This window comes from Drosophila bipectinata, chromosome 3L (assembly GCF_030179905.1).
Source record: "Drosophila bipectinata strain 14024-0381.07 chromosome 3L, DbipHiC1v2, whole genome shotgun sequence".
NCBI lineage: Eukaryota > Metazoa > Arthropoda > Insecta > Diptera > Drosophilidae > Drosophila > Drosophila bipectinata.
The window spans coordinates 4,149,139-4,163,585 of NC_091738.1; the positions used below are offsets into that span (position 1 = coordinate 4,149,139).

Below are 14,447 nucleotides of genomic sequence, written 5' to 3' on the forward strand. Positions count from 1 at the left end.
TTTTCCTACCTTGCGAAGGAACATTTCGTTGCACTGCTTGGCGGTGCTCCGCCAATGGCGATGCCGGTACCGGGAGTTGCCCAGCTTCAGGGTGCCCTGCAGTTCGGCCGCCTCCTCGACGACCCGTCGGATGCACTGATACCGCAACCGGTTGCATCTGTGGATCGGCTGCATAGGCACCATGCCGTGCTCCGGCTCCGATTCCGCACCGGAACGCACCTGATCCTCGTCATCGTCCACCCAGGCACTGAGTACCCCCTCCACGAAGTTGTACAGCATCTGGATGTTGGCCTTCATGGGCGCCGAGCCAGAGGGGACTTGTGTCTCCGTTTTGATGAGCTTCCGGTTCTGGCACACCTCCCGGAGCAGATTCTCGCCGAAGTGTACGGTTTTGTGGCGCCGACGACGGGAGTTGAGCGAAGCAGCCGAGGCGGATTTCATGAGCTTGCCATTGGAATGGTGGTGCACGTAGGCGGGCAGTGGTTGCACTAGTGTGGTTGTGGGCTCCAGCCATGACAGGCCAGCGCCTCTTCCTCCTCCTCCTCTTCCTACTCCTCCGTCTCCTCGGACTACTGGCCCAATGCCCACCATACTGGCGGAGCTGGCCGAGTCGCCGCGTTGCAAAGTATTTGGCTGGGAGTTGCTGCGATAGTGATGATGCGGATGGGGGTGCGGCGGCGAGGGCAGTGGCTGCATCTCCAGATCGAGCTCCAAGGGCGCCGGCTCGATGTCGTCCAGCGTGGTGGGGGGCTGGGCCAGCTGGGTGCGCAGGCGGTTGAAGTCGGCGGCGCAGCGAGGCAGTGAGTTGCATTTGGCGGCGTTGAGGCATTTGCGATTCTGGCAGCTGTGGAGCGGGGCGCACGACCGGCAGTCGTGGCAGATGACCAGCCGGCGTTCACTCGGTCTCGGTCTCGTTCCCGTCCCCCCCAAGCCCGCTCCAGCGGGCGGTGGTGGCGGCGGAGGCGTGGCCGTGGTGGAAGGCGTCGTGGGCACATCGGAGCCCAAGCCACCGACTCCGCCGCCGGCCGGGCCCATCAAATGGGCCGGCACAGTGTGGAGCTGGACCTGGGCCAGTTGCTGGTGCCGGGCCAGGTTCACGGAGCTGACCGACGATGTGAGGCACTGCCGCGCCTGACACTCCTGGTAGCGGCAGTGCGGATCCGTGCAGATGGGCAGCAGTGGACAGTCGGGATCGGTGCAGGGTCCCGGCGATGGCGATCTGGGCGCCCGCTCCGCACTCGAGGACTTGCGTTTGTGGCCGCCGGAACGCTGGGCGGACATGTCGGACACTGTGGCCGATCTCTGGGTCTGGTGGCGTCGCGACCGCTCCCTCTTCCCGCCACCGCTGCTGGATTCCTTGCTGGTCTTTGGCACGTACTGGTACCGCTCCTTGTGCGGCTTGGCGTAGAGCCGTTCCAGGTGGGCGGTGCTGGACGTTCCGCCCCCGCTGCCCACCACCTCGCTGGCCGAGTGGCGGAGCCTTCGCTCCCGGGAACGCTCTTCCCGCCGCTGACACAGCGGCGTGTGGGACAGAGCACTGGGCACCGCATAGCCACTGGGAATGGTGACGCCGCCAGGCGTGACCTGGCTGGGAAGCGGCGGCTGCTTGCCCAGGGACTGGAACTTGTGCAGCGGGTAGGCTATCCAGTCGGCTGTTAACTGCTGCTGCTCCTCCTCGCTGGTGGCGCCGCTGTGGCCCAGGGAGTGCCTTTTCCGGTGCCTGGCCTTGGCCAGGTCCTGGGCATCCTCCTGGGAGTTGGACCGCGGCTGGGCATCTCCGCCACTACCGTTCCGACGGTGGTGCGAGCGACGGGACTTCCCCCGTTCCGGCCCAGAGCTGGCCTGCATCTTGGTCAGCCACTCCACGATGTCGGTCTTCAGGAGCGAAAACTCACACGGCCCGGAGCTTTGCCGGGACAGTGGCTTCTTCAGCAGCTCCGACAGAGCCTTGGCGTAGGCCGAGCCCACTCCCTTGCCCGAGTCCGAGGGCAGGTGATCTCTGTCCCGTTCCTTCTTCCGGGGTAAGTGCTCCAGCAGCCAGTCGGGGAGCTCGTCCTTCAGCACGGTGATCTCGCTGGGACCCGAGGAAGTCCGCACCGGCTGCGAGGGACTGGCAGTCTTCTGGAGCTTCAGCCACTCCATGGTCTCCTCGCGGACCTGGCCGCCTTCGGCGGACCGGGCAGAGTGACGCTGCTGGGCCCGGCGATCGAACCACTCCAGCTGCTCGGGCGCCTGACGGAGGGCGCTCTTGGGCATGGTGGCCACTTCCTCGGCGCTCTTCTGGCGTCTGGGCGGCAGTTGGGGGCGCTGCTCGATCCGGACGTGGGCGTGGCCCCCACTGGCAGTGGGTTCTGTCAGCCGCACTGAGCCCTTTCGCCGGATGCACTTCTGTTCCATCGTCTCCTCGTCCCGCGCCCGAACCCGGCGCGTAATCTCGAAGATGTCGCCATTGATCTGATGATAGAACTTCTCCACCTCCACTCCGCGATCGAACTCTTCCTTGGCAGTGGGCTTGCTATGGGATCTGGATGGGGGCCGTGGCGGGGGCAGTGGCTGATCCTCCATTTTCTTCTTCTTGTCGTCGCTTTCGTCGGAGGAGGCATTCAGCAGAGCACCGGATCCTGCCGCCCCGCCATCCACCACCCAGCTTATCGAACGTTCGCCGCCGGTTCCTCCATCCTTGCCGCCGGCGGTGGCTTGTCCCTTCTGGAGCAGTCGATCCAGGGAGCCGTGATGGGTCTTGATGGCGGCCGATTCCAGGCTGCCGCCCGTTTCGCCCAGCGTTTGCAGCCGGCACTGGGCATTGCAGATGCAGACGCCCGTCCGCTTCTTGCTGCCGAAGCGAAACAGTTGGCTGGCCAGCTGGGAGACATTCTCACCGAGGCCGAGTCCCAGGCCGCCACCACCCCCGCCACTGCCACCCGAAGCGGCGGCTCCGCCCGCATCCCTTCCCGAGGCCGTTGTTGCCGATGTCAGGCGTCCTCCTGGATGCGCCACGGGTGTGATGTCGACGATCACGCAACAGCAGTGCAGCGAGAAGGACTTTTTGGGATCGCCGTCGCTGCTACAGTCCGCTCCGTTGCCGCTAACGCTTCCAACTCCACTTCCAGTTCCAACTTCTCCCCCAGGAGCTGCTCCAGTGCCACTTCCACCGCCTCCAAGCTCACTAACGGTACGCGATGCACCACCTCCTCCTCCACCTCCTCCTCCAACTGCTCCTCCTCCTCCTCCTCCGGGAACTGGCGGTGCACCACCGACCTGGTTGCCACTGTGATCGCCGCGTTCGCTGCTATTGTTGCCTTGTTGGGCGGCCAGAATGAATCACAGCGGCAGCGACGGCGGCGTCGATGGTGGCAACAACAACAACACAGTTGGCAATTGGCCAGTCGGTATACTCTTCCTACTCCGCCTAGTCCTGGTCCTCTTCTAGCTCCTTCTTTCAATGGCCCATGCATCGGCGTTAGTCCGCCATTTATTTGTGCACTTTTGCTTCAACTATTTATTGGTGATTATTATTCATTTGATTAATTAAACTAAAAGCTCATTTTGCGGCGCAGTCATTTATTATGGTATGTTACAACATCATCCCCCAGGACATATCACAAGGGTTGATTGTTGTTGTTGCTTGTTATTGTTGTTGTTGTTGTTGCTGTTGCTTTGGCAATTTATCTCACACGCGTCGCACACATTTATCTATAATTAATTATTTTTACTTGTTGCCCAGCAAAGCCAAAAGCAAAACCAGAGGAGAACGAGAACGAGAGCGAGAGCGACAAAAAAGAAATCACTTTTGTATTTACACACACACATACATATATGTATGTCCTTAAATATGTGCATGAATGAGCCAGCCAGTATGTGTATCTGTATTTGTGTATTTATTTGAGGATTTATTTAATTATATTTGTTTTGCTCTATAAATCACAAAGCCGTTTGCCAGTTTCCCCCAATTTTTGTTTATTGTTTTCTGGTTTTTGTGGCCCAGTTTTCAATTTTATTAAATTTAACCTTTAATATTTGAACTTTTTTAAATACTACTACAAATATTCTTCTTAGATTTTAAAATCCTTAAAAAAAAAATCCCAGCTTAAACTGCCATGATCCTTCGTCTTTGGTGTTATTTTAAAGTTGCTCCGTGAAAAGTTTTTGCAACTCGTGCACAAATATTTTGTTTGTCATATTGCTAGCATAAATTTGTTGGCTATCTACACAGACACTCGCTAGGCGAAAAAACGTGCTAGTTGGAGAAGGGGCTTCTGCATATATTTATAAGCGCATACATAAATACTTTTTGGGCCTGGCAGCAAATGCATAAATTTCATGTCTACATCTACACGGAGATATGACTCGGGAACTGCTGCTGCTCCTACTGCTACTGCTGCTTCTACGGTCATGTTTGTGTTTATGCAAAGGAGTTTGTGAAAGTTTTTTCGTTTCGTTTCGTTTCGGCTGCTGCCAAAAGTTTGCTTGTTAAGTGAAAGGATTATATGATCCAGTGGCAGGATGGCAAGATGGCAGGAGGGCGGTAGGGCGGTAGGAAAACTTAAAAATACACAACAGAATAAAACAACAAAAGTTTTCCTATTTTTATGTTGTTCTGCTGCTCTCGCTGCCGCTGCTGCAGCACCTAAGAAAAGAAATCCCATACACAACAACTTGCCACAAACTTGAGTTGTGTTGATAGTTTTTATAGCCTACTTTTCTGGGCCCCCCCTTTGGAACAATACTAAGAGAGAGAAATAAGACGATGATGAGGGAAGAGTGTGAGGCCAGAGGGCAAGTAAAGAGTAAAGAGTGGGAGGTTGGAGAGAGAGCTGCGAATTAGTGTGTCTTAGGCAGGCGAGAGGGCAAAACTTTTTGGCCAGCTTGTCCCGTTTAGATTAGAGCCGTCGATAAGTTTCAAGTTTTGCCACATTTGCCATGTGTTTAGTTGCCAACTATATATGTATGTGTGTGTGTGTTAGGGTGTGTGCGTGATGAAGATTGCACATGGAAGGCTCAACTAGTTGGCAACTTGGGAAAGGAAAATGGGCGAAAATATATAACGGGGATGCTAGCAAAGCCACCACTTGAAAAGGTGCTTGGGCGCATTTGTTTAGCGATTTTCGCTTGATTCGGCCAATAAAGTTAATTTCTTTCTTAGCCCCCCAAAAGAGGAAAAGTTTTCCCCCTCCCCCATCTAGAAGTAAGACTGTTAAATGACATTTTTATATCGTTGCGATTGTTGTTTCTTGGCTAAGAAAACTTTCTATCTTGGCCCAAGACCCTAACTCAAAAATTTGGCTAAACACGCGAGGGAATTTCGTTAAGATGGGATCTGAGTGATAGTAATTGCCAGAACAGGTAGCTATCCGAGTCCTGTCGAAAGTTTATGCCAAAAAGTAGGCAACATTTTATGTTCCTTTTTTTAAACTGTAGGGCTTGGGAAAGTTACTCTGGCTTTTATGGCTTATAGGGCATTAAATGTAAAATTCACTCTCTCTCTCATCTCTATCTATCTCTATCTCGGAGTTTATGGTTTTATGGCAGAATGTGGCTCAGATAAATTAGATTTCCTCCTAATATAAGGTCAGCCACAAGCCAGGGCGAGTTATTTACTTTTAGTTGAAATTATTTTTAATAGGTTTAATGCACTTAACACAGGGACTAAAGGACGACAGGACGATAGGATGTTGGACCCATATCCGTAAATATAAATACGTTTAATGGTCGGTAAGGACAAACAACAACAAAATGTGCAGCCGTCTCTGCCTATCTCTCTTTCTCTATCTATCTCTTCTGTCTTTTTCTCTCTTTATCTATCTATCTCGCTCGGAAGCTTCGACAGGCATGACGTTGATAATATCCTTGCACATGCATGACGTCTGCCTCTTGCTTGCAATCCTTGCGCTTCGTTGTATCCTTGCTGGCAAGAGAGGCTTTTCAATATGCCATTGCCTTATTATTGTTGTTTTTCTTGCCACACCCCCCCGCACCACCGCCCCTCTTGGTGTGCTTGTTGATATTATATTAGCCCGACTTTTGTGGGCCAAACAAAAAAAGAAAATAAATAATAAAAAAAAAAAACAAAAACAAAACAAAAACACAAACACACACAGACACACATACAGAGATAAAAGGACACCCGCACTCTGGCAAAAGTTTTTCTCCCTCCTGATATTTTTGTGTGTTTTTCTTCGTTTTTCTTGGTTTTTGGTTCTGTGTTCGATTGAGATTTAAATTTTTCGCCCCGCATGCTAAAAATATCCTGGCCATAACGGTAAAGAAGCAAAAACACGACACGACTTGAATCTCTGGCGCGTTTCAAGTTTTTTTTTTCTTTTTTCTTTTATTTTCCTTTTTTTTTGTGTTCTGTTTTTGTTTCAGCGAATTGTTGTTGTTGTTGTGGCTCTAAATGTCCGCGTATGTGTATGTGTGGGTGTGTGTGCTGGTAAATATGTGTTAAGTGCGTTGGTATTTGCCTGTACCCTTGTAGCCCCCTACCCCTTGTCGCCCTTAGCCCCACCGCCATGCAATTCCTTTAACGCCGCCATCATCCCAGCTGCTCTGGCATTTTTCAACACTTTTTTTTTTTTTGTTTCTGTTATTGTTGTTGGAGGGGAGCGCGCTTTTCTGTTTTCGTTTTGTGGAACTGGATTTTTTTTTTTTGCAACTTGTTAATTTGGCTTTAATGCCTGGCCTGACAATCGTTTGATTTTCCCCCAAAAACCTTGTGCCCTTGTGCCCCACCTATCCCCCGCCCCCCCCCCGCCCCCTTGCTATATACAATTACAAAACGAACATGAACAAGAAAAAGAAAAAAAAAACACAAACACTTGAACAAATACAAGGAATGAGATGTTCTTCTCTATATATTTTTGGGCGGTTTGGTTTTCTTTTCGCTATTTGCTGGCTTTCTTTTTTTTTTATTTTTTTCCCTGCTGCTACTGCTGCTTTTCTGTTTTTTTGCGTTTAACTTGTGTGCTAAATTATATGGTCTGCGTCAATTTCAGCGCTGCGTGTCCTTTCGGTGTGCATGTGTGTTGGTTAGTCGGTCGGTCGGGCGGTCGGTCGGTTGGGCGGTTGCTTGGTTTTATCTAGTAAGTAAGTATGTGTTTGTATGTGTGGCTGACTGGCTGGCTGGCTGTTTTGTAATTTGATTTCTTTTTTGCCGCCGCCCGCCTCCTGCTGAGGCATCAGCATCACCATCAGAGCCATATAGCAATAGCTCCTCAACACAGCTTCAATTTCACATCTTCGATGATGATGATGATGAGATGCTGACGCACTTTTTTTCTTTCTTTCTTTAGCTTTTGCTTTGCTTTCCTTTTAATTTACTTTATGATTATAATTTTTTTTTTGTATTATATTTTTAATTTGATTGGCGGCACACTCGCGTTACACGGCAACACACACACACACCACACAGGATAGAGTCCTAGAGTCCTTTTGCGATGGAAAAACTATGGGCCAGCCAGTCTGACTATTCCTTAGGCTGTGGCGCTCGTTCGCGTCACAAAAATCCTGCGTTTTCTTTTCTGCTTGTCTTGGCCAGAGAGCGCTACCAACACAGCTCGCGACGACGTTCCCGTTCTGACTGAATTTTCACCATAGAACCGAATCAGCAGCAGCCTGCAAGTTGCCTGCTCTCATCCTGTCGTCCTATAGTCCTGTAGTCATTTCGTCCTCTCGTTTTCCGAGCTTCCAGCAGCGCTGCTTCTGCTACTGCTGCTGCTGCTGCTCGCCCCATTTCGTGTGTAGAGAAATCGGGTCGACCGACACGGCTTCGGCTTTTGACGAAAGTACGTCTCCGGCTTTTCGGTTTTCCGACTCCTTGCAATGTTCCAGTGAAATTGTTTATAACAGTTCTGGCCGCACACATTCCGTTGGTGGTTGTACCGTTATAGTTCGTGCTCGTCTCGGGCTTCGCCTTTATTTACGTAATCAGCGAAAATCAGCAAAGCTCCCCGACCAGCATCCTGCTCTCTCTCTCGGACTCCGGCTCTCAAGTCACATGGCTGGCAAAGGTGAAAAGCTAAGACCAAAGCTTGCTCTCTTCATTGGGATTTTAAGGGAGAGATGAGAGAGGCTCGAGTCACGGAGACTGAAGACTGGAGAGTGTTATAACTGTTTGAACCTTTGGGGTCCCAAGCATAATTTACAAATCAGACGACGACAACGACAACGACGACGACGGTGACGACGTCATCAAAACCAAAATGCAGTTATAATGCACTCAGCGAGAGTTAGCAAGAGCCAGCTAACAGAAAGGGAGTGCGAGCGAGCGAGCAAGAGACTAAGAGAGAGAGAGAGAGAGAGAGCGAGGACAGGAGCTAAGGAATATAACGTATACCACCCGTGTGACAGCTGCCCGAGGGCGAGGCAGCATCTCAAAGGTGTTTAGTCAACATGAACAATGACAACAACAACTGGGAGTTATGTGCGGTAGGTCGGCCGCAGCTAAAATTAAATTTATTCATTGTTGTCTTTCGGGCCAAAAGCAAGCGCAAGTCAAGCCACAGCAGCTGCTCCACAGAGAGCGAAACAAGGATAATGATAATGATCATGGTTGGCAGAATGCCGTAAAGAATGCCTCATCTTAGTTAAGTTATTTTAAGATTATAATCTTTTCATTTTGTATTTTAGTACAAGCAACTTAATTTTATCTCCTCCCATGGGCAACTGTGTTTTTTTCTCAGTGGATAATGCTCCTCCAGATGGCTGGATGGCTGTGTGCACTCAGGATTTGGCTCTGGGGCGTATTAAAGCTTTTACAAATCGCAAGCATAATTTATTTTCCTACAACTCAACGTAGGATAGAGGATGGAGGATGTCCTTTTTTTAGGCCAGAAGCAGAGCCTGAGTTTTTGGGGATTAATTTGTAACAGCAGCTATAGCTGCTTTGTTGCTGCACTTGATTGAATGGGATGAAATGCTTAAATATTTGCCCATCCATGGGGGGTGGCAAACTAATTATATTACCGTCTATTAGCGTGGGGTAAACGTAATTATGTGGCTTCTGTTTGTCAGCTTACTTGCCTACTATAGTATATAGTATGTGTGTGCGTATTTTTAGTGCCGAAGAAGAAAAAAAGAAAAGAAAACTCTGTTGCTTGAGTCATAAATCCAGACAGGCGTTAAATCTGCGCCACGAATGGCCTCCATAAAGTCAACACCTCAAAACTCAAATGTCGCCAGGCAGCCCTCCTTCAGCCCTCCTCCAGCTACTTCTCCATCCCTAGGCAATCACAACAGCACAAATGCTTAAACACGCTCAAATAAGTCACATGGCGGGCCACGCCCACACACAAATACTCGTACACATACTCGGATACACAGATAGGCCAACTGACAAAGACATAGACACGAACGAATCGTAAAATATAACGCATACGCAACGTTGTCCCAGTCCCAGTCCCATAGCTGCCATAAGAAAATAGCTCGAAATATGTTAATAATGAGATGTGAGCGAGCGCTGACTGCTAAATATTATACAAATACCAACGTATATATATATAAATATTTATATATATATTCAAAAATATATATTTATGAGGAAAAAGGACGACAACGACGACGACGCACACAGTGTAAAGCCTTGCAAATCTACATAAACTCGGTCAAGGACACTGCAGCTGAGGCTGGTGCTGGTACTGCTGCTGGTGCTGAAGCGCCGAAACGGAATCCAAGCCCCGAAGGATGAGGATGACGATGGAGGATGTAGATGTGGATGCAGATGCAGATGAGGATGTGGCTGCTGTTGCTGCTGCTGCGGCTGCGGCCATGCCACCCAAATTGCCTTAAAATATAATTATTTTCCTTTTATGCGACGTCAGTGACAGGGACTGAAGGATTGCCGCTCTGCCAGCGACATTTAAATTTAGACTACACACACACACACACACACACACAGAGAGAGCGAAATCCTTACTCATACTCTTGCACTTAGCATCCTGTTCGTTCTGTTTTGCCAGAAGATACGCTAGCAGATAAGAAAAGTCACTTTTATGACGTCAGTATACCATTTTAGGCCGTTTTTGCTTCTTTCTGCTGCTGCTGGCTGCTGCTGCTGCTGCAGGTCTTCTTCTTCTTTCATTTCAGAGCGCGCGCAAATGGCAGGACAAAAACAACAACAACAGTAGGAGCAAGGATAACACCAAAACTACAATAACAGAGCGAGGGAAACGGGGTATTCTCTTAGTTTTCAAACAGAGAAAACTCAAAAAAGCTCCTCCTCTCTCTCATCTCATCTCCCAAACTGCTGCACCATCTCTCTCTCTCTCTGTCTCTGTCTCATTTCATCTATTACCATAAAATCAAATCACAACAATAACCATAACCATATAGCAAAGATTTAATAACTGTGATTGGGATTTGAAAAATGAATTTTCTTTCTCGGTTTTTCTCGCTGAGCTCTGTGTAGGTGAGAGATTATTTAATGGTTTTTCCACTTTTATCTTTTTTTTCCTCCTAAATCTTCTCTAAATGTAATTGAAGTCTGCTTACCAATTTTTTGTTATTTTTTTTATGAAATTGTTTATTTTTTTTTAAAGGAAAATCAAATGATTTGGAAAATGATAGGCCTTGAGATAGGCCCAGACCATCTCAATTTTTCCAATCAAAGTGAGTTACCGCAGGAAATCTGCATTTGAACATTTTTATAATTTCCGGCTTGTGACTGGAAGGACCTTTGTTGCTTAATTTCCGTCACCTACAAATCAATTTTTTTTTTTGGAAGCTGGAGGATACCAGCTCCAAAATCCTCACACTTTTCATAATCATCATCATCAAACTGTTGACATTGCCGCTTCAAATTGGTTTTATGTCAGTTGGTACTGTTTACTTGATGAGCCGCCCTCGCCATTTTGGCCACCCTTCTAGAGTCCTTTTTTTTCTGTTTTTGTTGCCGCCTTTCTCTGTTTCTAGGCCAAAGCTCTGGTATGTAAGCGCGAGGACCAGGCCCGAAGGCGAAAAACTCAACCAGCTCCCAGCCTCCTCTCTTTGATATTTTTTTTTTTTTTTTTTTTGCTTTTGTTTTTAGCGCAAAAGCTTCTCCTGCTGGCTGGCGGCTGTTGGCGGCATTAAATACAGCCGACACACACACACACACCCACACACAGATAGCGAGAGAGAGATCCTGAAGTCTGGACGCAGGACGAAGTGTTTTGAAATCCAATTACCAGCGCAAATTTAATTTGTTGCTGCACTCGAAGGAAAAAGTTGGCAACACCGCGCTGATAGCCTATGAAAATTGTTTAGCTGCAATAAAGCCATGTCCGGCCGAGGGATGGCGCAAGGACGATGGAGAAAGGACCTTAGGACCATAGGACCATAGGGCTGTTGTGGGTGATTTTGTTAGGCACGCTAAGCTATCAGTGCCGCCGACTCTAGATTTTCCGGCTCAACCGGAGGGCGGTATCATCAAGTGGTCACACAGAAAGAGAGAAAAAACAACACAAAAGACAGAGAAGGGTATAGAGACAGAGAAAGAGACAGGGAGAGAAAGCAAGCAGGACTGGAAAAAGTTTAATTTGAAAAAGGTTTTCTCGTTTTCGCTGTACTTTTGTTTTGAGTTTTTTTTACCAGATTTTTCTTCTCTCCCACACCCCCCCAATGTTTTTCTTTTTGGCCATTACTTCTACTGCGGCTGGTTTTATTTTTATTAATTTTGTTTTCGGCCCGAAACCGGCCCGCTTCGGAGGTGTTGAATTATGAGCAAAGTTCATGAGCCTGGACCGGGACTGCTAACAATTTATAAGCCAAATAAAGCCATGTTATGGCCACAGGCGGTTTCAAGTCGCGACGACTCCCAGCCAGTCGTACAGCCACGTGTACTACCCCTACATATATTTTTAATGGTAGACTGGATCTAAGGATCACTGGAAGAGAACGGGGTACTCCATCGTAAATTTTCTAGACCCAGCTAATTGCCTAGAAATTGCCCTGAATGATGGTGCAGAAAAAAATCACAAAATATGACTGGCAACAATTTGGTTAAAAAATATACATATTTTCTTTGATTAACCTTTTTAATGCTCTTTTGGCTGGCTCTCAGGTCAGGGGTTTGGGTCAGGGGTCATTGGGGGTCTTCATTTCGCATGCAATATTCATAAAAAGGTCGCAATTTCATTTCGATAAATTCTCCTTCGAGGGCTCAACTAGGCAACTTGGCATTCCATTTCCATTTCCTCATTTTTTTTTTTGTTGGCCATCTCGTCCATCCAGAGCCAACAAACAACAATTCTCTTCTTCGTTCTTTATTGTTGTCGATTATTGTTGAGTTTGCCAGGATTGTCATTGTTGTTGTTTTTTTTATAGTTGTTGTTGTTGGTATTATTGGGGCTATATACTGTATTTGAACTATGCCAGGGCTCTGTTAGTTTTCCACTTCTTTGTTGGACTGATCTGGGAAAGCATTTCACACTTGTCCGATTTTTTCAAGATTTTTGATTGGAGGTTTATTTTTATGATATGGATATATAGTAGTTATATAGAGGTAGGTTTAAGATCTAGTTATAAGATAGGATAATAACATCCTATAGTATTTATTATATATATTTGAGAAAAATAATACTATATCTTGAATTTTGAAAACTTTCTAAAAAAAAAGATTCATTCAAAGTCTTAAGCTTTAGGTTCTTAAAAATTCTTAGGATCAAGGATATGAAGTTAAAGCTATATATATAGAGGATATCAACATATAATACTAATAATAATAATAATAATAATACCATGTAGTATGTCTTATAAAAATTAAATAATAAAGTCCTTATAACCTCTGTATTTCTAGCTCGAAATATGACTACTATTTCAGTCCACTATTTTAGTAATTTTCCTATAAAACAAATCCTTTTTAATCTAAAACCCAAATTTAAATCCTTTTAAGGACATTATTCTCCAAGTGCAGCCTGGAGGGCCTTCAGCTGCTGCCACCTAATTGTTGGCAATGCGAAAACTGAGAACTTGTCTATGAAACCGAAGCTAAAGCTGGAAGCTGTTACTTCAACTTCGCTCCCGCACCGCTTCCCGTCCTGCCGAGTACCACCCACCCCGCCCCCCTGCCTGCTGTCTCTAAAGGCAAATAACAATTGCTCCACTGACAGGCCTTCTGGCCAGGATTCCTTCGCCCTCTGCCACCCCCCAACCATTTTGGAAGTTGAATCCCTGCCGCGTTTTGACCAGCACGAAGTGCCTCGTGCAACTTGAAACTAAACTGAAATGCTGTGGCATACGGCAATAGGAAGGGGAGGGGTATTGGGGCAAATAGAAAGGGGTGTAGTGAGAGGGGGGGCTGTAGAGGCGTGACTGCTGGTCGCTGCACAATGGGCCCATAATTTCAGAGGGAGGCAGAGACCAAGACCGAGACAGAGACAGCTGGGTTAGACAGAGAAACCGAATCGGAATCTGAATCCGAATGCGAGACTGGACGCTTAAGCACAATGCCCCACTAAATTACAGTTAATGTTTATTTCTTTTGCCACCCCACTGTCTCAGCTCCCCCCTCAATCCCTCCCTGCTCTGAAGTGGAGCACTGTCATCGGACGGCTCTCCTTGGCTTTGTTTACATTTCTAATCTCTTGCCGCCCCAATGGCAGCTTGAACTCCCTTGGTGGAAACCCTGTTGGAGCCGGAGCCGGAGCCTGGCAGCCCCCCTTTCCTCGACTGACTGCTAGTTACTGCATTTCGATTGTATCTTTGACTGCCGCCTGCTGTGAGTCCTGCTTCTCTTGGTCCTAGTCCTAGTCCCCTCTATACTTTCCTCTTTCCTCTTTGGTTTTAGTTTTGCCTTTGTTTTATATTCTTTTTGCGTCTTCCTCTTTGGCTGTGGACAATGGTTTATTGAGTTATGGCTTGCATGCGGATATCCGCCTCTCTCACAGACACACAGACACACAGATACTGGAGATACATTCGCAGATACAGATACTGCCAGGATGCCTAGCTAGCTAGCTGGCTGGATGGCTGCCTGGCTGGCACATTTATATAACTTTGTTATTGGCTCCCATTGAGGTGTCGCCCAGAATTTCCCCCCTATGGCTTCTCCCCACCGAGAACTGCCAACTATAAATTAGCAACAATTTCATGTTGGCTCATAAAATCTATGCAATTTTCCTTTGTGCCAGCCAGTTTACTCACAAAAATAGAAATTTATCGTTTACTTACCACCAAATCATACTTCTATAGACTGAGTATACAAAAGTTCTATTATTATTTTTTTTTTTGGCTTACCTGCAATGGCAAAAGAATTGAAAGAATTGTCAGTGTTTTTGTATAAATATCAGATAACAATATTTAAGATTAAATATCACACACACAGTATCTAGAAATATATAATTAAATCTAACAATCTCTAGAGATAGAAGTGTAGATATTGCAATATGATATGAGAGTTAAAAGATACACAAACAAAGGTACACAAATTCGAATTGTTTGGAAGGAATATATCCTTAAGCTATAATAATTTGCAT

General features: G+C 47.1%; 1 protein-coding gene across 12 annotated transcripts in view; it reads right to left on the reverse strand.

The window, feature by feature from the left end:
• The window catches only part of sif (still life), an 85,528-nt gene that overhangs the window by 52,379 nt on the left and 18,702 nt on the right, over nt 1-14,447 (reverse strand). For 2 of the 12 annotated variants that reach the window (XM_017244624.3, XM_070279869.1), the window contains exon 1: nt 10-3,119. The exons of 7 other annotated variants lie outside the window; for them this stretch is intronic. In XM_017244624.3, the coding sequence (XP_017100113.2) occupies nt 10-2,565 (2,556 nt within the window). In that variant the 5' untranslated portion in view covers nt 2,566-3,119. Of the gene's footprint in view, nt 1-9; nt 3,138-14,447 lie in introns of those variants that run through there. 3 more of the 12 variants (XM_070279870.1, XM_043209632.2, XM_017244638.3) reach the window with 3 other exon arrangements.